We start from the raw sequence: 21,346 nt of genomic DNA, 5'->3' as shown, positions 1-21,346 counted from the left end.
CACCTTCCCGTACAGCATAAATCGAGGAGATACATGGTGCCACGATGCTCACTTCTATTTAGCCGCCACTGTATCGCCTTTGTGTACTTCGGAGAAATTCTGGCCAACGATCTGGCTTGTTTCGCTAGCCTTCGAGATCGAAGTGACGCAATCAGCTGTGTTTTTCGCTATACTTTCATCTCACTCGGCCGAAGGCTTCCTGGTCAAGTATTCCAAGATTTCGCGCCATTCCCGTCAAACTGCAGCCGAACTTTACAATACTTCATCCCTCATTCCGTTGTATGGCTTCTACTGATCAAGTTACATCGGGGATATCCATGAAGCAATCCATTGTTTATTGCCGTGATGTGATTTCATCTATCGACTTCCCAGACTAAAGTGTCAGTTCTAGGCAGTCCAATCGTCATCTGATCTCTTGCTTATATTTAGCTCACCAATGATGCGTTGTGAATCTCTCGAGAACCACTCCTCTTTCTGTAACCAGACAAAAATTCCTATGAGTACCGGCTGCCGGCTGCCGATAGTAGCTTGAGACTTGAGGAAGACTTTCGGTTCTGCTTGAAGGTAATCGCTTTCCCGCGTGACATGTACTATCTTGGTCCTACATCTCCTCCTTGAACATCATGTCTGGGAACAAGTCATTCATGCTCAGTGGAGTCTTGTCTACGTCCTTCACCGACAGACCGATTCCGGAAAGTAAGTTTTATGCTTCACTCGTGTTACCGTAATGCTGCTGACTTTGATCTTCTTAGTAACTGATGATGAAGTCCTGATAGAGGTCAAGAAGACTGGTAGGATACTTGTACTTCCCCAATGGTCTTGACCTGACTTTAGCCTTTAGGAATTTGCGGCTCTGACGTAAGGGTTATTGGATATAGCCTACGGATAGACTTTCATCAGCCAAAAGCTACACTTCTACGTTGAAGGTAAACTGGGTGAAAAGCTCGTAACAGAACCGATTGTCAGCGTTCACACTATTCTAATCGGACAACTGGCTCATTGGTTTTTAGGTTCTGGGCCATGAATCTTCTGGGGTGATTGTGAAGGGTAAGTAAGTATAAGCGAGTGGATGTTAGAATGTCTCATTTCTGCACCAACTCTCCAGTCGGACCGAAAGTCGACAGCTCAAGGGTTGGCGAACGAGTCGCCATTGAACCGTGGACACATTGCCGTATCTGCGATCTTTGCAAGTCCGGAAGTTATCAGGTTTTTCTGAACCCTTGAGTCTTGGATCGTATCTCATGTTGTCTCGTCTCGTCTCGTGCGTCTAGTTGTGTCTAGCTTGTTATTCACCAAGGCGCGGGACCTTGTCGCGTTATTACAAGGTGACGAGTGACCTGGCGTATAAATTGCCAGATAATCTCAGTTTTGAAGATGGGGCAATGGTAAAAAAAAACATATCTGCTGCTCCTTTCTTTCAACCCTAACTTAAGGTTAGATGGAACCGTTAGCTGTTGCCGTACATGCCATATCGTCCATCGCCAAGATGCGCGCAGGACAAAGTGTCGCCGTCTTCGGCTGCGGACCCATAGGTCTTCTATGCATGGCGGTCACACGGGCCCTCGGTGCCTCACGTATCCTCGCCATCGACAACAACCCATCCCGAATCGAGTTCGCAAAGAAGTACGCCGCAACAGACACATTTACGGTACCTGAATTTCTTCCAAATGAGAGCAAGATGGACTACTCGAAGCGATCGTCTAAACTCTTGAAGGAGATGCTTGGCATGTTGGAGAAAGGGGGGAACGAAGGCTTTGACCTCGTCCTAGAAGCAACCGGTGCCGAGACGTGCATCCAGATGGGTATACTTGTAGCCAAGCCCGGAGGAACCTTTGTTCAAGTATGAGCGGTGTCCCCCGTATCTCCCCCAATCATTCCGCCAAGTTGGTCTCGAGCTAACGATAACGCCACTTGTCAGGTTGGAATCGGGATTACTGAAGTGACCGTTCCTATAACCGTTCTTTTGACGAAGGAGCTCACTATGAAGGGTACTTCACGTTATGGGGTACGTATTTACTTGTTGTCGACTTGCCGCGTTTTAGCTTTCCACTGAGTTGGCGTCGAGCCCGGTGATTATCCGCTTGCCATTGCCCTGGCTTCCTCGGGAAAAGTTGATCTGACGCCTTTAGCAACGCATAGGTAGGTTCAGCGCGACATTGACTTCTCATCTAATAAATTGGTTTTGACGAACAGGTTCGAATTTGACGATGCCGTTGCTGCATTGGAGACAACTCGAGCAGGCATAGATGCACAAGGAAATCGCGTGTTGAAGACCTTCATATCGGGTGTAACGGCGTAGTCCTCACACCTCACGATTCCCGCAAAGCAAAGCCAAACCAAACCTGCATTGTTGATAGTAAATGAATAAATACATGTCAGATATGATGGTTAGCGTAGAAAAATAAAGGCAATGAACGTCTATTCTACACAGCTGTATACAAGAGTCAGTGTTTTAACCAAGAAAGCATAAGCAAGAACCAGTCCGATATGCCTGTTTGTACATCCCCTCCGCTCACTTGTACATCTTTCCGGAATATTGCGGAAGAATACATTACTGCGCGAGGTGTGATTCGATTCCGAGAACCAGTCCGATATGTTACTTTGTACTTCCCCTCTGCTCACTTGTACGTTTTTCCGGAATATCGCAGAAGAATTCTTCATTACGCGACGCGTGATTCGATCCCGCGTTTAAGGGCTTCATAAAGGCAAAAACATATAAGCTACTCATTTTTCACTTCCGAGGAAAACGAGGCAAAGCTCACCATCACAGGTATCTTTTGCGTCACCGAAGAGCATCTTCGTTCCCGGCATGTAGAACATAGGGTTCGGAACATCGGCTAGAAGAAGAAAAAAAGAAGTGGAGAAACAAACAAGCGTTCAGACTTATCTCCGATAGAAAAACAAGGCAGAAACAAATGAAAGCGGCCATAGCAGGATTTGGGTTTAAAATTTAGGCTCACCATAGCCACTTGCCATTCCACGCTTCATGACGATCACTTGCTTGCTCTTCCACGCATGTAGCACCGGCATACCCGCGATAGCAGAGCCAGGCTCTAGCGCAATCGGGTTCACGGTGTCATTAGCGCCAATTACTAGTGTTACATCCGTTTCGGAGAAATCGTCGTTAATTTCGTCCATCTCCAATACGACTAGAATACAAGAATGCAACGAATTAGCTCGCGAATAGATCAGCGGGTTAGGAACGGGAAAGAAACAAACGCACTATCATATGGAACAGAAGCTTCCGCGAGTAGGACATTACATTGTCCTGGCATGCGTCCAGCGACTGGGTGGATAGCGAATCGCACATTAATGCCTTTTGATCGCAGTATTCGAGTGATGTCAGAAATTGCGTATTGAGCTTTGGCGACTGCCATTCCGTAACCAACGACCTGTCATCAATGTGTCAACAAACCAACGGAAAATTTATTGAATGTAAACAAGGGTGATCATGTACCAGAATAACATTCTCGGCATTCATCAGGGCTTCCACGGTCTCGTCAACAGACGTCTTCGTTATCTGACCCTCGATCTTGTAATCGCTCTGTGCAGGAGCCGCGATTCCTCCGAATAGAACGTTCGTCAGGGATCTGTTCATCGCAACGCACTGGCATACGGGTAAGTCACTGCATGCATTTCACAATTATGATGGGAATTTACCATGATGTACGAAAGAATGGAACCGCTGACTCCGATAAGCGAACCTACTGTTGTAAGGAGTGGATTGTCAAGCATGAACCCTTCGGCTACGAGTGCAAATCCTGAGTACGCATTCAAGACAGTGATAACGACAGCTACAAAACGAAGTCAGTCTTGTAAAAGAGAGAATAATCACAACTACTACATACGCATATCAGCTCCTCCAATGGCAGCCGTCGTCGTGTATCCTTTGAGAAAACTTAGCACAGTATTCGCTGCGAGACATCCAGCGGCGATGAACGGTGCTTTGGGCGCCATAGTCACAAAAGCACCCATCGTAGCAAGGTTTGCTCCCAGAAGTGATGAGTTGATGAGATGTCTGCCGGGTAGAACGAGCGGGCGTGAGGACATGCGACCAGCAAGTTTGAAGAAAGCAACGATGGAGCCCGTGAAAGTGATACCACCTATAGTTCAGAGTCAAAGTAAGAACATTGTTCCCCCTTTCTATTAACGGGATCGAGCAATTACCAATGAGGACACCGAGATAAGCTGTCACAAGATGCAGAGTAGAGAGATGGCTGACGTCGCCGAGCACGCTACCGATACTTGTTAACACGGCGGCAAGGCCGACTACTGAGTGCAGCGCGGCCACCATCTGTGGAAGCTCAGTCGGAGTGATACGACGACCAATTATAGCACCTATTTTACAGGTTATTGCACGACCATAGGATGAATGCAGTTAAAAGCCTACCAATTATGCTTCCAATACCGGCAAGACCAGCGAATTGAGTGAGGACCTCTGGAGAGAACCCAACGGCGAAAAGTGACGAAAGGATACCAGAGGCAACACCCAAGATACCCAGGATGTTACCTTGTCGGGCAGTTGTCTGGGACGCAAGACTAGAAATCGAACCTGAGAAACGAAGTGTAAATCAACACGACAAGCGAAATAACAATAATGCATGTAGACTGCTCACTAATGCACAGAACGCTGCTGACCAAGTATCCAGCCTGCACCAGACCGGCCATACCGGTGGTTGCCGCAGCGATGTACCCACCGCCGAACAATAAACCAGGAATCGCATACAGCCAAGGATATTCAGGAGGATCAGTTGGTCCTAAGACACAAAGTAAGCAAGTATCTAATAAGGTACGAGTTATGAGACTCACGTTTGAACATGTCAAGCATCCGCTTCGTAATCACGAATCCTCCAGAAACATTAACGAATGCCAGAAGAACCGATAATGCTCCAAGTGCTTGCGGGATTGTACCAGGGAAATATCCACCACCCATAACGAACAATCCACCGACACCGACCATACCTTAATCGCAAAGTCAGAACCTGATTCTTTTTTAACTATGATAATGTAAGTAAAATCACTGACCTGAAATAGCATTGGTAACACTCATCAAAGGCGAATGCAAAGCTGGTGTTACACCCCAAACGACTCGGTATCCAATAAGTCCAGCAAGCCCAAACGTGAAGACATTACTCATGAATTCCGGTCCAGTAGCCTTGCCAAGTGCAAGTGCTGTACCCATACCAGCCGTTACAGTCGCGACGTCACGTGTTGCCTGCTGCCATGGTGTTATCGCTTTCGTCTCGGCTTCTTTTGCAGTTTGTGTAGGTGGAGCGGGAGCTGGGGGAGGTGCTGGACGAGGTGCTACTGGGAGGATCTCGCCGTTGTACGTTACGATTGAGCCGCGCACGACTTCGTCTGTGAGGTCTACACCGAAGTGCTTTTCTTGAGGCGAGATAGATAGCAGGAATTTCGTGATATTGTTAGAGTAGAGAGTGGATGACTGGGTAGGCAGACGAGAAGGCAAATCCGTATAACCTTAGCATACAGTTAGCATAAATGATTTGGAACGAAATTATCAGCTCGTCGTACCGATCACTTTAACACCATTGCTGATTGCCAATTGACCTGGAACTGTTGCTGCGCAGTTACCGCCTGCTTCCGCCGCGAGGTCGACAATGACAGAACCTGGTTTCATAGCTGCCACCATCTGCAGAAACGCATTCCAATCATTAGCCCGAACAAAAGAAAAATCGGATAACAAAACGAACCTCGCTCGTAATAAGCTTCGGAGCCGGTCTACCAGGTATAAGAGCAGTCGTAATAACGATATCAACATCCCGACATTGTTCCATGAACAACTTCATCTCAGCCTCGATGAACTCCTTGGACATCACTTTCGCGTAACCGCCAGTACCGGAGCCTTCTTCTTTGATTTCGACTTCGAGGAATTCGGCGCCGAGAGATTGGACCTGTTCTCGTGCGGCTGACCGAGTGTCGAAACCTCGTACGATCGCGCCTAGACGGCGAGCCTTAGATAAAAGGTTGAATCAGCTGCTATACCATGTTCCAGAAGATGAAGGTCTTACCGTGGCGATAGCGCTCAGCCCTGCTACGCCTGCACCAATTACCAAAACCTTGCATGGAGGGATCTAGACGGAGGTTAGCGAATTTCGAATACACAAGCACGCTCCAAACGGACTTTGCTGTAATTTCAGTTAGATAACGGATTCCTAATCTCAGAATTCTTACTCACCCTGCAGCAGTCACCTGTCCCGTTAAAAACCGACCGAAATGATTAGAAGCTTCCAATACAGCTTTGTATCCAGCGATATTTGCCATAGAGCTACGCTTTTCAGTTATTTCATATTCTTCTTCGTAAGACGTAATGGACATACCTGAGCGCGTCAAAAACTTGTGCACGAGAAATCCGGGGTATCATATCCATAGCGAAAGATGTTGCCTTGCGTGCGGCCAGCGCTTCCACAAGTGCTTTGTTTTGTGCAGGGTACATGAACGAGATGAGTGTTCCACTCTCGCGTAGAGCGTCCACCTCCTTATTCGGTCCATCAAGGCTGGGTGCCCGGACTTTGAGGAGGATGTCACTGTCCTTCCAGATAGCACCGCGATCAACAATCGTCGCGCCCGCTTTCGCGTAAGCATCGTCTGTAAACTGCGCCTCGGAGCCCGCGCCATGTTCGACTAGCACGCGTGAGAAACCCTTCTTGAGCAAAAGGGCTGTATTCTGCGGTGTGATGGCTACACGTCGTTCGTTCGGGAAAGTTTCCAATGGTACGCCGACTGTCAATGAGGAATAAGGAATGCCTGGAGTTTACGTGGGTAAAAATAAGCGCAGTTAGAATATCCTTAGCTCCGTTGAAAGTTTCGCTCGTTCGTTCCGGCTTACCAGTTATTTTTGGCTGAGCAGGTTTCACCTCATTGTGAAGTCTGCTCGTCGAGTGATAGAAGCGACAGATGTCATTGAACGCTAGACGCGCTGTTAGAGTTCGAGAACGTATGCAAATCAGTGATTTGAACGTACCAACACGCGCTAACTTGGTTGCTCGCGGCAATGGCCTGCGGCTGGTTGTTACGTAGGTCCATGCACAACGCGCCGTGATAGGCGCCATGGGTGGTGTCGAGAGCATCGCTCGACGCTGGGAGTCGAGACGATGGCGATGAGGATGGATAAAGACTTTGTGCCAGCTGGCGAGGAGAGGGATGGGTAAGTAAATGCTGCGATAATGTCCACACGATCACGATACGCAAATAGCCGAGGTAAATCCGGGGCCCCGCGCTATCATCAATCTTGAGCAATTTTTGCAGAAGACAAAGAGTGCGAGTTAGAGATAGCCCGAGATAGATCCTTATACAAAAAGGCACTACTAGTGGTATTTAAAATTTAACGTGGTCTGTAATAATCTCAATTGATCGTTATTTATTTCGTTCCTAAAGGTAGACTTTCTATTCCACTCAACACAGTAACGCTAATCCACAGGACAGTTGTTCCCACCAGACCAAATACTACCAAGAGTCTATTTACCAGGGTAAAAGCTCATGCTAGGGTTGATTCATCAATCTAAGTAGTGTCTGGTGACCCTTTACTTTTCCAGTGAATGTGAGGAACCCTCACATCTGGATTCTGGAATGCGTCTTTTTGCTTTGTGGTCACTGACGCAGCAAACCATCGCTGGCCTCCCGAAAGCATGTCACTGTAGCAATTATCTACATATATTTTATTTATTTATTTTAACTCTGAGTGCTTGTCAGTGTTTCAGGTGCTTGCAGGGAGGTTTGTTTGGCCCTGTTTGGCCCTGTTGAGGCGTTGTTGACGTGACTCAATGACTGGTCTGATGATGCAACACGCCCCGCGACGCGTCTCCTCCCGTGTCCACGATGCTACGCAAGCAGCCTGTGACGCCAGACGGCAGACCTGTCGACCGGCTTCAAGAAAGTGTTCGCGTCAACAAGCCATTCAGACCTCCATCTTTTACCAAGACTCGTGAACAACCACAACGGAAACGAAGGCGGGTATCGTACAAGGACGCTGGCGGCGACCAAGATGATTCGGACGACGATGACAAGAAGAAGAAACGCAGAAGAGATGAGAATGGACCTCCTGAGCTTGACTTGGCCGCTCATGATCTCAAGCGATTTCCGAAGTTTGAGCCTAAGCCTTTCCAAAGTGTCGTGGCGCGCAGGTTCTCGATACCATGCATGACGAATAGCAAGGGCGAGATTGTACCAACCGTCCTGTCGGGAGTCTCGTTGGGTATTCGACCCCTGGCTGTGCTGCTACCGCGTCCTCTCCATGACCCGATGGAAGATCACGCCATCGTGTTGTACGACCCTACAATTGATTATAAGGAAACAGACGAAGAAAAACGAGAACGGGAGAAAGAAGAGGAGAAAGAGCGATTGGCAAAGGAAGCGGAGGAAAAGACGAAGGGAATGTTTAATCCGCATAAGTCGCTGCGCAAGCTATTGGGCGAGGATCAGAAGAAACAGCAAACAGTACAGAAGGTTGCGGTAGTTCTTGATCCTAAGCTGTCGAAAGTGCTGCGACCGCATCAAATCGAGGGTGTGAAGGTATGCCTTATTGATTTATTCGTGGATTTGGAAGCTCAATACATTCCAGTTCCTGTACCGATGCACAACCGGCATGACGATTGAAAATCAATACGGGTGAGTCGAGTTTAATTACACTTATTCACTAGCTGAGACCATTCAGGTGCATCATGGCCGATGAAATGGGCCTTGGGAAAACACTACAATGCATAGCTCTCATGTATACGCTACTGAAACAATCACCACGCGCTGTGAGACCAACTATCGATAAATGCATCATCGCATGTCCGAGCAGCCTTGTTAGGAATTGGGCTAATGAACTGAGTATGTGAATACCGTTCATTTTCGGGGGTTTCCATCGTTCTCAAGGTAATGAATCGTATTCAGCAAAGTGGCTCGGACCGGAAGCTCCAGGATCCCTCGCTGTTGACGGTAAGGGAACCAAGGCGGAGCTCATTGAGAAGGTTGCGCGATGGGTTGCAGCTAGCGGGAAAACTGTCACCCAACCAGGTAGATTATCTCCCATCATCGAGAGTTCTTTTTGCTGAAAATAAATATTCAGTCATGATTGTTTCTTATGAAACTCTTCGGACCCTGTCGGAGTACCTCGCGAATTGCACCATCGGTTTATTGCTTTGCGATGAAGGACATCGTCTAAAGAACTCTGGTGAGTTAAGGTATTAGTTCACCCTTTTGCAGCAACTGACATGTTCTTGTGCAGATTCACTCACGTTTCAAGCATTGAACGCTCTCAATGTTAAGCGCCGTGTGATACTTTCTGGTACTCCTATTCAGGTGAGGATATGCTACCCATTACTTTATTTACACGCTGACAAGCAAGGCAGAATGATCTATCGGAGTATTTCTCTCTCCTCAACTTTGCCAATCCGAATTACCTTGGCTCGAAAGGCGACTTCCGAAAGAATTTCGAAAACGCTATCATCCGAGGTCGAGATGCCGATGCTTCTGACCAAGTCAAAGCTGCATGCGAGAACAAGCTGAAGGAGCTTGGATCCATGGTCACTCCGTTCATTATTCGTCGAACAAACGACCTGCTCTCAAAATATTGTGCGTACCTACTCAGAAGGGTTATGATTATCTACTGATTATGGTCCCTAGTACCTGTCAAATACGAGCACGTCGTATTCTGCGGTCTTTCTGACTTCCAGCTTGCTCTTTACCGGCTTTTCATCACTTCACCCGAGATTAAGGCCCTTTTACGCGGGACGAACTCTCAACCACTCAAAGCTATCAACATTCTCAAGAAACTATGCAACCATCCCGAGCTTCTCGACCTTCCGAACGACTTGCAGGGTTCCGAAGGTCTTATTCCTGAAGGATTTGTAGGTGCTGGGCAGACTGCTCGTGAAAGAGGGAGAAACCAGGGAGTACGATGTGATTGGGGTGGAAAGTTCCTTGTCCTTGAGAGGTGATTATTCTTATTGGTTGACTAAGTCATGAATGACTGACTTCGTCTAGATTCTTGCATCGCATCCGCACGGAGACTGGTGATAAGATCGTCCTCATCAGCAATTATACGCAAACTCTCGACCTATTTGAGAAACTATGCAGGTCAAAAGGGTAATTCTGCCAGCACATCCGAGAGAAAGAAGCGATGCTGACACGACTGTTGTAAAGCTATGGCTGCTTCAGACTCGACGGGACTATGACTGTCAGCAAACGACAGAAACTCGTAGATCAGTTCAACGATCCAAACCGCCCTGAATTCGTCTTCCTTCTGAGTAGCAAGGCAGGAGGGTGCGGTATCAATCTGATTGGTGCAAATCGGCTAATTCTTTTCGATCCGGGTAAGTTCGAAGTGTATTATCTACTACCATCATCATGGTATTGACGAACGCTGCAGATTGGAACCCTGCTGCTGATCAGCAAGCTCTGGCACGAGTATGGAGAGATGGTCAAAAGAAAGAATGTACGTGCCCTTCATCCATCTCTCGAGACACACTATACTTAACCATAACATCTCTTCTGGCAGGCTTCGTATACCGTTTCATCTCAACAGGAACAATCGAAGAGAAAATCTTCCAACGCCAAGCTCAAAAGCAAGCCCTCTCTTCCGCAGTCGTCGACGCAACAGAAGATGCCGAACGACACTTCTCAGTCGACATGCTCAGACAACTATTCACGTTTAAAGAGAATACATCGTGTGATACGCATGATACGTTCAAGTGTAAACGGTGTAAAGATGGGAAACAGATTATTAGGTCACAAGCACTTTTGTATGGGGATGCTAGCACGTACGTTTTCTACCTTCTTTTTTTGTTTTTCGTCTCCTTTCTGTGATTAAAGGGGAATACTAATGAGGACATCGCAGATGGAATCACTATACCAACCCAGAACTGAAGAATAATCATGATGATCTTTTGCGAGCGGAGGTCGGACTACCAGAAGTTTCTTTCGTCTTCCAATACATTAGTCACTAATAAATTTACCTCGTTTTGGTCGTATTCGTCTTAAGCACTAAACACTGGGAATACCGCATACAATGTCTTGATCACGTAGAAGTAGACTCACCCTGCAATTCTGTACATGTAGCCATAGCGATTTTCTTGCAGAGATTCACTAATTGTACACAAAGATACACAATACATAGATTGTTCACAGCATAGGTCCAAGTGAAAACAAATATTAATCCACCACATCGTCCCAATCGCCCCACTCCTCACCAACAACTCGTACCTTCACCTTCTCCCCAGCCTCACCAAAGTAACTCGCATCATACCACGCCTTCATCTCATCCTCGCCGAACGGTCCGAATACCTGCGTGTCCGTTCCCGCTCCGCTGCCACTCTGATTGCTGGTTGGTGAGCCGGGTACATCCCATTTATATTCGTACTTCACGGCAGGTGGTGTCCAATCTGGTTCGACGTTCCCACCGGAACGTACGGACCGTAGGAGATGTTCGTATGTTTTGTTGTAGATGTCGACGTCTCCTAAGGACATGAGATTTGAGGCGAGGGTTGTGAGGTGTTCGATTTTGGATTTTGGGGATAATTGGGAGAATGAAGTAGGGTGTTCGTCTGCGTGAGGCTTGGAGTCGTTATCCACGTCCATTGAGGGGTCATGAGTTCGTGATTTTTTGTTGCTGGGTTTATGCGAATGTCAAATGAACTTCCGACTCGTAAGACGGCTGCAAGAACAACGCACCTCCTCTCTTTCCCTTTCGCCTTCTTCACTTTCTCGCCAAGTCGAGCAAGCGCCTCCAGCACAGTCTCACCCTTCTTCAACATCGTTAACATCTCCTTCTCCATCTCCTCCTTCCCTCCAGCTTCCTGCGCTTCACGCGCCTCCGCTCTAAGTTTCTCCTTCTCCGCTCGCTCCTGTGCACGTTTCGCCCGCCGTGCTTTCTTTATGGCGCGGTCGTCTGCGTCTTCGAGCCATCGGTCATGAATGGCATGCGGGTCGAACGTACGAACAAACGTCCCATCTTCAGTGAACTTCCCTTCTTCCATTTCCTCGCGCATGTTAAATGACGAGAGTTCGTACCCCATGCCTGCTTTCTTCCGTCGTTCGGCATCGTCTTCGTCCTCTGGTTCGCCTTCTGATTCTTCGCTGTCGTCTTTATCCGATCCGGAAGCTTCGTTAAATTCTTGTCCTTCGATGTCACCTAATCGAAGATACTCCGTCTTTTTCTTCTTGCCCGACACTTCCTCATCTTTCTCCTCCTTGTCTCCAGCAGCAAACATATCATCTTCATCCTCTCCTCCCTCCCCAGCAGCATCCTTCCTCCGACTAAGTACGACACCCTCACCATCATCACTCGAATCAGATTCGTAACCTTCTGTCTTTACGCGTCCTTGTTTACGCGTTACTTTCTTGGAATCTTCGAGTTGTGCGTCCACGTCTTCTGCGAAACGGGCTGGGTCGTCTTCTGGAGAGACGAAGCGTGTTTTCTTTTGTGTTGCGTTTTGTGGGGTTGAGGAGTGCTCTGAAGAGGGCTTTGTGCGTTTCATTGTAGAGTTAATGAGTGTAGACCCAGTAGAGGTGTGAAGAACTTGGGTTGAATGCTCAATGAATTACCCGTCGCCGATCTAATAGTCTTCCCAGAATGGTAGGTACTTATATTCGAGCTGATCAACTTGCCCGCCGTTCATGTTCAACAGAATCTTTCGCGCCGTTGCAATTTGCATCTTTAGGTATGGTGGATGACCCCGAGCTCGTCCTGCACGTCTGGCCAACAAGATGGGACCTTCCATCGTTTACCCCAGCTTGCCTCGCCTCAGTACTTTACTTGCAAGTCATTATACCGGGCAAATTTGTGCTCGAGGAAACAACTAACCCAGATCTCTCACCTGATGGTTCGTTTCAGCTTTCAGTAAATCGATATTAAATACTAAGGATCTGTAGGGCGCTTACCTTACTTGACTCATAGAAATGTTAGCATAGCAAGTTATCCGTCTATTGTTGAGTATGTCGATGGACTTTTGAAGCAAAACGGGTCTTCGTCAGACCGTCAGTCCTTTAACTGTTCCAGTACAGAAAATATTTTAACTAAGTATATCTTTAGAACAGCAGGCTCAAGGAATAGCTTGGATGGCCTACGTATCTGCACACTTGGGAGACTTAGTGGTGAGTCAATCTTCATCTCATTGTGGGTGTTGTATGTATTTCTAAACCGTTTATGATGAACAATGTCAGGCGTGTTCCTTCTTTACTCTCCGACATAATTACTTTGAATGCGTTCGACCCTCCCTTTCCGAGCTCTTCCCGATTCCGTTACGTTACTACGTTCCTGATCGGTTACGCGAAATATACAAGCCTCGCCTCGAGGCGGCTGGCTTATGGACCGTACACACTGAAGAGGCGGAAGAAGAAAAGCGAAAGAAAATGGGCATTTTAGGACTTGCTAGTAATACATCTGTTGAGGAAGCGTTCGGAAAGGAGAAGGTACATTTTTCCACCAAGAGCTCTCGATCCACTCTAATCGAATGGAACAGGTATTAGAGAAGGGACGCGCGGTTTTCGATCTCCTTGCACGTCGTCTCGGTGACAAACGATTCTTCTTAAACAATCAAGAACCGACAGCACTTGACGCTCTCGTTGCCGCACACATCATCCTTCTAACAACACCACTCCCAAACGACCTTCTCCGGAGCCTGGTAACCGAATCGTATCCGTCCCTGCTCACACATGCACGAAAGTTATACGTCCGAACAATCTCCCGACAATTGTCTCACGGACGGTCAGCTAGTTTATCGTCGTCTTACGACATAGTCGAATCAGAAACACAAGTGATTGAGCATGTTGTTCCTCTGCAAGTTCGCTCTACACCGTCTGTACCGATTCCAGAAGTCATAACGTCTCTTCTGCTTCCTGTGTCATGGCGTCCCACTGTCTCTAGTATCGAAACGAAAGACAAATTGGGTGAGGACGAGGAGCCGGTCTGGGAGGGTTGGGCCTTGTTCGGTGCTGGGGTCCTAGGAATCATTGGTTGGGCTCTGTTCCGAAGTTAGTTCATACATCAAGAACCTTAGAGAATATGAGTTAATTCCTACGAGAGAGTCGGACAATTTCATACCACTCGAGTTGCCCCTGCATCTGTCATGGCACTGTCAGGCACTGTATGGCGTTTAAGAATATCAGCCTCATACGGATCTTGATGCAGCCCTAGTTGGCTGCTCATAGTAAACTGCTCTGTTGGTCTGCTTATGCTGAAGCGGTGGTTCCGGAAGGTCCAATCTTTTCCTCACATTGCAAATATTAATTCTCAAAGCACAGGTTACCCTGCTCATGAACCACTGCCCCACCCAACGTGTGCCGACAAGACGCCCCACACAAGTACACAAATGCATCAATCACAGTGCACTTCTCCTTTTGTGACTTGCATGTTGTTAGTGACTTATACAAATGACACCCAAGAATAGTTCAATCAACACGTTGCTGCCTCACCACAGCCTCCAGCCCATGTTTATCATCTCATTCCATTTCTTCTGTTTTCTCCTGCAAACCACTATGGCTCCACAACAACAGATCCTGCATACTCCAGTTTCGAGCAATGAAGGAGGGTGAGTTTGTTGCCATTCTCAGCAGAGACTCAGTCATTAAACCTGACTCAAGGTGTAGATTCATCCATCTTGAAGGCACGTGCACTCTAGAGACCTTAGATGCCCGTTCTGATGCTTTGTGTAGCTATTGATGTTGAGCTTGTTGGCACGCGGCCGTAATCGAAGCTCAAGCTAATACTCGAGGATGAATTGCAGTTCCGATACAATTCGGATGTGGTTGAACAATTTACTTAGATATGTAAAATCAGGAAGCAAAGCAGTTCTCTCGATTTAATACATTAAAGGCTTTCGTCCTCAACGAATGCTCGACCGGGTTGATCTGGATTTCGGCTCACAAGAATTTAGGACAAAGAACATAGTCGCACGGACAGGTATTAGAACAAACTGTGGACTGTTCCTTGGAATAACTGGGCATCTAGGTCGGGAATCTGTCGCTACTATCAATCTATTAATTGGGTCGTCAAAATCAGTATGTCAACTCCAACCCACATTTTGAGTGCGCTTCAATGAAGTGTGTCGTAGGGCCTGGACGTCTCACGTTTGTTAGCTCCTAGGGCGATTAGCGCCCTTGGGATGAAAGTTGCCATGCTTGATCAACTCGATAGGATATTCAAAGTATGTGATCTTGTGCTAAATTTAGGCACGGCAGTATCCGAAGTGAGCTCACAAATTGCTTCTGCCAAATTTACTAATGAATACCACACTTAGGTGAATCCCTTCGCAAAGGCTGCTGCTAGCATTATTAGTAAAGTTTTCAAGGTATTATTATTGCCTAATTTTGTATAAGGGGCATTAACAGCTGTTTTGCAGAGGTTCTGTGATATACCTTTGTTTCACAAGGAGCTTGTCTCAGTCATGGACAATGTGGTAGAACTGTTGCCTATAGTGGGACCAGTCCTTAAGCGTGTTTCCAATTGCAAAGTGCAAGGGATTCTCCAAAACTTCTTCGACTTCATATAGTTTTGGCAATAAACTTGGAGGATTATGCATCTATGCCTCCCTTGAGTGAGATTTTTGCTCTTACTACTTTCAGCATATTAACTTCTGCTGCTTAGAGTTTATCCTTCAAAACTGGTACAAACCTAGAAAAGACAAGATCTGGAGGATCAAGGATTGGTTGGCATGCACAATTCGAAGTTTGAATCTTGGACTGTAGATAAATACTCTAGACATAGTAAAGACAATTTGTAAGCACCAATTGCTTGGAAAGATCCTTACTTATATGATCCACAGGCAAGCATCAGCTTTCCAAAGCAGAAGAAAAGGCACTCAAACAATTATGGCCACCTGAAAATAGTGCTTACAATCTCTCCTGTGGCTGTCTACCAGGAACAAGAAAGAGCACTCTGCAGAACATCAAACATTGGGTGTGCTTGACAGACCATTGTCAGCAAATTTATTGGATTCATGGTGTTACAGGATGTGGGGAAAGCTCTGTAGCTACATCTGTTGCAAATATACTGGAAAGGCAGACAATCCTTTCAGGTTTGTTCTTCTACAAATGCAATATCCCTGAGAGGCAGAGTGCTAAACATCTAGTCCATTTGTTAATGTATTTCCTTGCTTTGAAAGTATTGATGTTCAGGCTTTGCTTCTTCAGTGATTTCAAGACAATAGGACTGTCTTTATAGTTGCTGATGTCTGGTCCTAGACCCAGCAGACTCGGTCTGGATGCAGGACTGGACCTGAGGACTAGTCCTCTACAGTCTGGTCCTCATAGGTCCAAGGGGGGTCTGGTCCTGCATCCATCAAATTGAGAAATTTCCCAGACTGATGGACCAGTCCAGACTCAGACTGGACTCTGGACTTGAATTTTTTGTGTGATTGTTTGTAGCACAGAATTATTTGTAGTACATATTCTGACATCCATTTTACTTTTCAGTCTCTTTGATTATAACTTTGATTTCCTTCTTGTCTGACATTTCTCCAGTGCTGGGAGTAGTATTGTGAACTTGCAAACCTTTAACAGAGAAGCTATACCTGTTCTGGACAATTGTAAGGATTTTGTACATTGTGATCTTTGTTTGTGTAATGTATTCAGAGCTGGGAGTTGTAAAAACTGGTGGCAAACAAGTATATTTGATATTGTTAAGACAAGACTACACAAGAGTATGTCTCAGATAATATAAACTACATTACAAGCAATGACAAACAATGATGGAATACCTTCCATCATACATTCTACATCTGAGACATACCTACATAGTATACATAGACTAACTAATCAATGGACAATGAAGCAAGTTGTGAGAGAGCAAGCTGAGTCCACTATCCCCCCTCTTTGTATGATCCCTCTAAGCCTCTCACATAACCTCCCTTCCCTTTCTTAACAGGTTATGAGCCTTGTGCTCCCTGCCTATGCTTTATCTACACTCTACTACATCTATGCTCTATACAGTTCTACACATCACATGCATGCACACAACATACTACAACACAGAACTCGACTCACCTGTCTGAGTATCCTAAACGTGAATCAATATGCTGTGGACACACAATCTACTATACTACATACAACCCAAACATTATATGATCATCATCTTAGTGATTATGATTATTGGCCCAGTAATAACATAATCTATGCAGGCAACATTGAAACTACAATGAGTATCACTTACTACAATACTTAAATGCTAAAATATTCTATAATATCACAGAGATCATGTTATAATAAATTAACTGATCATACTATGGACGAACATTAGAAAGATTGAGAAAGCAAACACTACTCATCTGCTATTAACATTACAATAGTACAAATGATTGACACTGTCAACAAGCACACATATGTTATAGCATAAATCAAATAATAACATATATAGTAATATCACAGCTGAATGATTAATGCTCAAAACGAGCACATATATGCTAAACAGCATATTAAATCGAATAACTAAATCATTTAATATGTATTATAAACAATAATATAATTGCAGACACTCTAATAATTATAATTATAATGATAATAATGATAATAATACAGATAGAACTAACAGAACAAATACAGAACAATATAATAACTAATACATATTATGGTTGAGTGATTATTATGAAACATGTCAGATTCAGCAGTTACATGTCAGATATTGCAATTACTTATCAGATATTGAATATAATATGCATATCTAAGATATACAGACAAGTACAGATATGCACAAGTATAAAAAATAACTACAAACCAAAAAACAATGCTACAGAGTGTATAAACTAACTACACACAAAGAAATAATGTCATAATGCATAAATACTAACTACAGCACAAGACAAGTGCAAAATTATAATTATTAAACAAATGATACTACTTTACACATTAATACAATTGTGTAAATGTATACTAACAACAAATGAAAGAATTATATCTCTATTATACTCAAAACAATGTAACAATACAACTTAATTACACAGAACATCTTTTCACAACAGTTGATTATATAATAAATTTCGAAGTTGTAACAGCAACATCAACTGTACAGCATATATACCTTAACAAACAATTATTAAATTTACATTGTGACAATGTAGCTTGTAGGAGCAAAGTATTAAGCTGATAAGGCTATTACAACAAATAATACAAATATAATTATTACAAACACATTATTATAATAATTACAATCAAAAACAATCATAATATAATATGATTAAATAAATTAATAAAATGTTTAAGCCATTATCTCAGACAGTATAATATAAAATAGGTAATAACAGATGCAAGCATACTTAATAGAACTCAGTGCATTTACTAAAAGCACTACATAAATAATAATGATACAAAATGTTGCCTGTACATATGCTAGCATCATTAGAGGAAGGGGGATTGTGCTCTAGATGGTCTGAGAGCATTATAGTAGTAAGTGTACTGTGTATATACAAGCACCATATCTTGTATCCCTTTACACTAGCCAACTTTTCTGTTCCCTCAAAGAACTTTGTAATGTCAGAGTCCTTCATTGTAGTGTTAACAAAGGTATGTGTTGTAGACAACATTGTAATGGGTTTGGGGAGAGAGGGAGGTCTAGGGCTTGGTGGTCTAGCAGGAGGCAAAGGTGTTCTGTAAGAGTGAGTGTGTAGAGGCATTCAATAGGCACTAAGGCTCATAACCTTTTAACAAGTATAGTAGGAGTGCCCCAAGTACTCTCTCTTATTGAGACATTAAGCAAGTGTCTGCCTTATATACTACATAGTGAAGTCTAATAGTCTGAGACATTCCAAGTATAGTAACTCTACAAAAGGCAATTGGGGATTTCCTAATCCAGAGCACAATCTAATATTCTTTTTCTGGAAACTAAAGACTTTCTAATCCACTACTATTTGATTCTGAATCTGATAGTATAGGTGGTTTGTAGGATAACTTCTTTGTCTTAGTTTTCTTCATGCTTCTACTTTAAGAGTATTCTTTTACATTTTTCTCTCTGTTTTGGTTCCTTTTCTTTTCCCAACTTTTGCCTAGTAGTTTGATCTTTCCTATACTACTTCTGACTTCTCCTGTTTGGTAGTTAAACAAAGGTTTTACTTTGTTTAAATAGTCAGATCCTAATAAACACTTATTATTATAAGTGTTCATTATTACAAATTTGAATCATCCATTACTAATTCTAGTATTTAACTATGCCCAAGCATTATACTTCCATCCTCCTTTATTAATAGTACTATCAGTATTTCTGACAATTACCCTAGGTTTGTCATTCTTTATGAGTTTTAACTTGAGGGCTTTAACTATCTTTAGTAATAATGTGCTTAATCCTACACCTGAATCAAACATAGCCTTAATTGTTGTTTACTGTCCTCTATATAATATAGTTGCTTTACAGGTTGGATAGAGTGCTACTTGTACTGTCTAGTAGATTTTTGTTAGTTGCTTTTCTTGTAGAGTTTCTTTTACATTTTTCTCTACTCCTGAGTTTAAAGACTCTACTACCTTTAAACTCTGGATCAAAAATCCTCTTTACTTGATCCTTCTGTTTCCTCCTCTTCATTAATGTAGGCTTCCTATTCTTCAGGGATTACTATGTTCCTTTTTGTAAACCTTTTGTTAGATTTATACTTTAGCCTTTTACCTTGAGAATTTCTTCTAGTACAATTCCTAGCCATATGTCCTTTCTGCCCACATTTGAAGCATGCTATTTCCCTACCTTTTGTTATCCTGTCAATTTCTATTAGTACTCTATAATAATCACTAGAAGGTTTGTATTCTTGTCTAAATGTTTTTGTGTGTACTATTCCTCTCTCTAGACTGAGAGCTGTATCTGTCCATTCCTTGAATGTCTATTCTGTATAACTAGGGATAACAACCAACTGTTGTAATTTGCTAGAGTTTAATCCATTCTTGTATAAATGAATTGTAACAGGATTCTTTCCATTTGTCCCTGGTTTATACTCACTAGGTAGGTAGGCTAATATTCTCTTAAATGTTTCATTATATTCTATAATTGTTAGTTTTCCTTGTCTCAAATTGTGTATTTGAGTTTGAGCTGTTTCTGTAGAATTATAGTATTTTCCACTTGCTTCTCTCAGATCAGTTAAAAATGTATTATAATCTTTCCAGATTTCTAGAACTAAGCTTTTTCCTTCTGTCACAAATGATATTACCTTTCTATTCATGTAACTTACTATTTTCCCTCTTAAGTATAAGATTACTATTTCTACTTTATCTAGGCTATTTGTAATGTTGTAATGTCTGAAGTGTACTGCCAGATTTGTTTTAAACACTTTTAGATCTTCCCCTTTCTGTCCTGAAAACTTTGGCAGTTTCAGGTTGATTCTCCTTGTTCCCTCCATATTACTCTCTTTCTAGTTACTAGATTCTGAATTTGGTGTATAAGAGTCTGATGAACTTGACTCTAAACTAGTACTACTTTGATAGGTCTGGTACAACCAACTATAATAATCTAATGTTAGTATTCCTTCTACTATAAAGGTATCTAGTAACATAGACTGTTCAATTTCTTCAGCTGTCTAGCCTTCCTAAGTAATAATTTCTGACTAACCTTAGAGGCTTCTAGAGGATCCTGGTAGACTATCTGGATGTTGTGTTTCAATTCTACTATAGTCTTGAAATGTTTGGATTCCTCCCTATATTGTGTTAACAAGCTCTTCTTCTTCAGCTGAAGAACCTGATAGTTCACTTTCTTGATTTTCTTAGACTGTGTTTTCCTGGGTGAAATGTTCTTGTCTCTAAGGGTATTGAGTATTAGAAGTACTTCCTTCTCTCCTGTCACTTTGTTGTTCCTCTCTACTAATATTTTGTAATATAGTAGTTAGGTTGTATTGTGACTGTACTAACCTGTTTAGGTATACTTGTAATATTCCTGATTCAACTTGTACTTCTTGTACTCTGTTAGTAAGGTCCTGTATCTTGTTTAAGATTTCCTGTAGCTTTATATGAATATTAAAGATATTCAATCCCTGTGTATCTAGATCTGATTGTATCCCTTCCAGCTTTTCTCCTTGTTGTTCTGATTGTATCAGACTACACAAGTATGTAATTTCCCCTTGTATAGTTCTATAATGTAGGTCTTGACTTTGAGTAGACCTAATTATCCTATTAAGGTCTAAAAATTGTTGTATCTAAGCCTTTGTCCTTATAACCTAAAGGCTATAATGGTCCCCAGTTTGTTTGAATAGGAGTGGCTAGAGTGTGAACCTGTTCTTTGAGCCAATCTTGTACTGTTCCCTAATTGACTCTTCCTCCTACTCTAAGTATATATAATAAAGAGTGTTCCTACAAGTAGTAGGAATATGAGAATGGTTGAGGGATTTGATAATAAAGGACTGTATGATAGTAGGCTTCTGCCTGTGCCTAGTACTAGTTGTTGTAT

General features: G+C 43.5%; 5 protein-coding genes across 5 annotated transcripts; 3 read left to right on the top strand and 2 right to left on the bottom strand.

The window, feature by feature from the left end:
• Positions 1–507: 507 nt before the first annotated feature.
• On the top strand, positions 508–2,330 carry FOMMEDRAFT_109904 (xylitol dehydrogenase). The gene is made up of 11 exons (XM_007267841.1): positions 508–696; positions 753–791; positions 842–858; positions 908–961; positions 1,011–1,047; positions 1,106–1,206; positions 1,272–1,385; positions 1,439–1,840; positions 1,919–2,005; positions 2,066–2,139; positions 2,194–2,330. Exons 1-11 carry the CDS (start codon positions 624–626, stop codon positions 2,297–2,299), a joined length of 1,104 nt encoding a protein of 367 aa, XP_007267903.1. The 5' UTR covers positions 508–623; the 3' UTR covers positions 2,300–2,330.
• Positions 2,331–2,354: 24 nt separating this feature from the next.
• FOMMEDRAFT_21196 (NAD transhydrogenase mitochondrial precursor) lies at positions 2,355–7,158 on the bottom strand. Its single transcript, XM_007267840.1, has 20 exons — positions 6,983–7,158; positions 6,848–6,928; positions 6,339–6,765; positions 6,197–6,286; positions 6,153–6,156; positions 6,030–6,092; positions 5,712–5,972; positions 5,533–5,650; positions 5,026–5,478; positions 4,810–4,962; positions 4,617–4,757; positions 4,391–4,552; positions 4,168–4,338; positions 3,849–4,103; positions 3,661–3,794; positions 3,458–3,607; positions 3,224–3,392; positions 2,961–3,149; positions 2,763–2,837; positions 2,355–2,695 (listed from the first exon to the last, which is right to left on the bottom strand). Exons 1-20 carry the CDS (start codon positions 7,068–7,070, stop codon positions 2,661–2,663), a joined length of 3,219 nt encoding a protein of 1,072 aa, XP_007267902.1. The 5' UTR covers positions 7,071–7,158; the 3' UTR covers positions 2,355–2,660.
• A 678-nt stretch (positions 7,159–7,836) lies between these two features.
• Positions 7,837–10,949, top strand: FOMMEDRAFT_87746 (DNA repair protein, SNF2 family; the record flags this gene model as incomplete). The annotated part of the gene is made up of 13 exons (XM_007267839.1): positions 7,837–8,529; positions 8,579–8,625; positions 8,672–8,832; positions 8,896–9,018; positions 9,071–9,175; positions 9,230–9,303; positions 9,354–9,576; positions 9,628–9,937; positions 9,988–10,089; positions 10,147–10,316; positions 10,373–10,438; positions 10,502–10,763; positions 10,841–10,949. 13 exons carry the CDS (start codon positions 7,837–7,839, stop codon positions 10,947–10,949), a joined length of 2,445 nt encoding a protein of 814 aa, XP_007267901.1.
• A 133-nt stretch (positions 10,950–11,082) lies between these two features.
• FOMMEDRAFT_124988 (uncharacterized protein) lies at positions 11,083–12,495 on the bottom strand. The gene is made up of 2 exons (XM_007267838.1): positions 11,674–12,495; positions 11,083–11,611 (listed from the first exon to the last, which is right to left on the bottom strand). The coding sequence occupies exons 1-2, from the start codon at positions 12,477–12,479 to the stop codon at positions 11,155–11,157; spliced, it is 1,263 nt and encodes a 420-aa protein (XP_007267900.1). The 5' UTR covers positions 12,480–12,495; the 3' UTR covers positions 11,083–11,154.
• A 169-nt stretch (positions 12,496–12,664) lies between these two features.
• Positions 12,665–13,979, top strand: FOMMEDRAFT_109896 (uncharacterized protein; the record flags this gene model as incomplete). Its single annotated transcript, XM_007267837.1, has 5 exons — positions 12,665–12,824; positions 12,874–12,978; positions 13,034–13,095; positions 13,165–13,413; positions 13,464–13,979. The coding sequence occupies 5 exons, from the start codon at positions 12,665–12,667 to the stop codon at positions 13,977–13,979; spliced, it is 1,092 nt and encodes a 363-aa protein (XP_007267899.1).
• Between the last annotated feature and the right edge of the window lie 7,367 nt (positions 13,980–21,346).

The sequence above is a fragment of the Fomitiporia mediterranea genome (genome assembly GCF_000271605.1).
Source record: "Fomitiporia mediterranea MF3/22 unplaced genomic scaffold FOMMEscaffold_7, whole genome shotgun sequence".
NCBI lineage: Eukaryota > Fungi > Basidiomycota > Agaricomycetes > Hymenochaetales > Hymenochaetaceae > Fomitiporia > Fomitiporia mediterranea.
This window is presented reverse-complemented; position numbering and strand designations above follow the sequence as displayed.

Excerpts from the sequence above, each read along its gene's own strand:
- FOMMEDRAFT_109904 (XM_007267841.1), top strand. The coding sequence starts at position 624 with ATGTCTGGGAACAAGTCATTCATGCTCAGTGGAGTCTTGTCTACGTCC. Across the intron at positions 962-1,010 it reads AGCTCGTAACAGAACCGATT|GTTCTGGGCCATGAATCTTC; the intron begins GTCAGCGTTCAC and ends ATTGGTTTTTAG. Across the intron at positions 1,207-1,271 it reads GCAAGTCCGGAAGTTATCAG|TTGTGTCTAGCTTGTTATTC; the intron begins GTTTTTCTGAAC and ends TCGTGCGTCTAG.
- FOMMEDRAFT_21196 (XM_007267840.1), bottom strand. The coding sequence starts at position 7,070 with ATGGCGCCTATCACGGCGCGTTGTGCATGGACCTACGTAACAACCAGC. Across the intron at positions 5,479-5,532 it reads CAATGGTGTTAAAGTGATCG|GTTATACGGATTTGCCTTCT; the intron begins GTACGACGAGCT and ends CTGTATGCTAAG. Across the intron at positions 2,696-2,762 it reads CGCAAAAGATACCTGTGATG|CCCTTAAACGCGGGATCGAA; the intron begins GTGAGCTTTGCC and ends GCCTTTATGAAG.
- FOMMEDRAFT_124988 (XM_007267838.1), bottom strand. The coding sequence starts at position 12,479 with ATGAAACGCACAAAGCCCTCTTCAGAGCACTCCTCAACCCCACAAAAC. Across the intron at positions 11,612-11,673 it reads GCGAAAGGGAAAGAGAGGAG|CAACAAAAAATCACGAACTC; the intron begins GTGCGTTGTTCT and ends GCATAAACCCAG.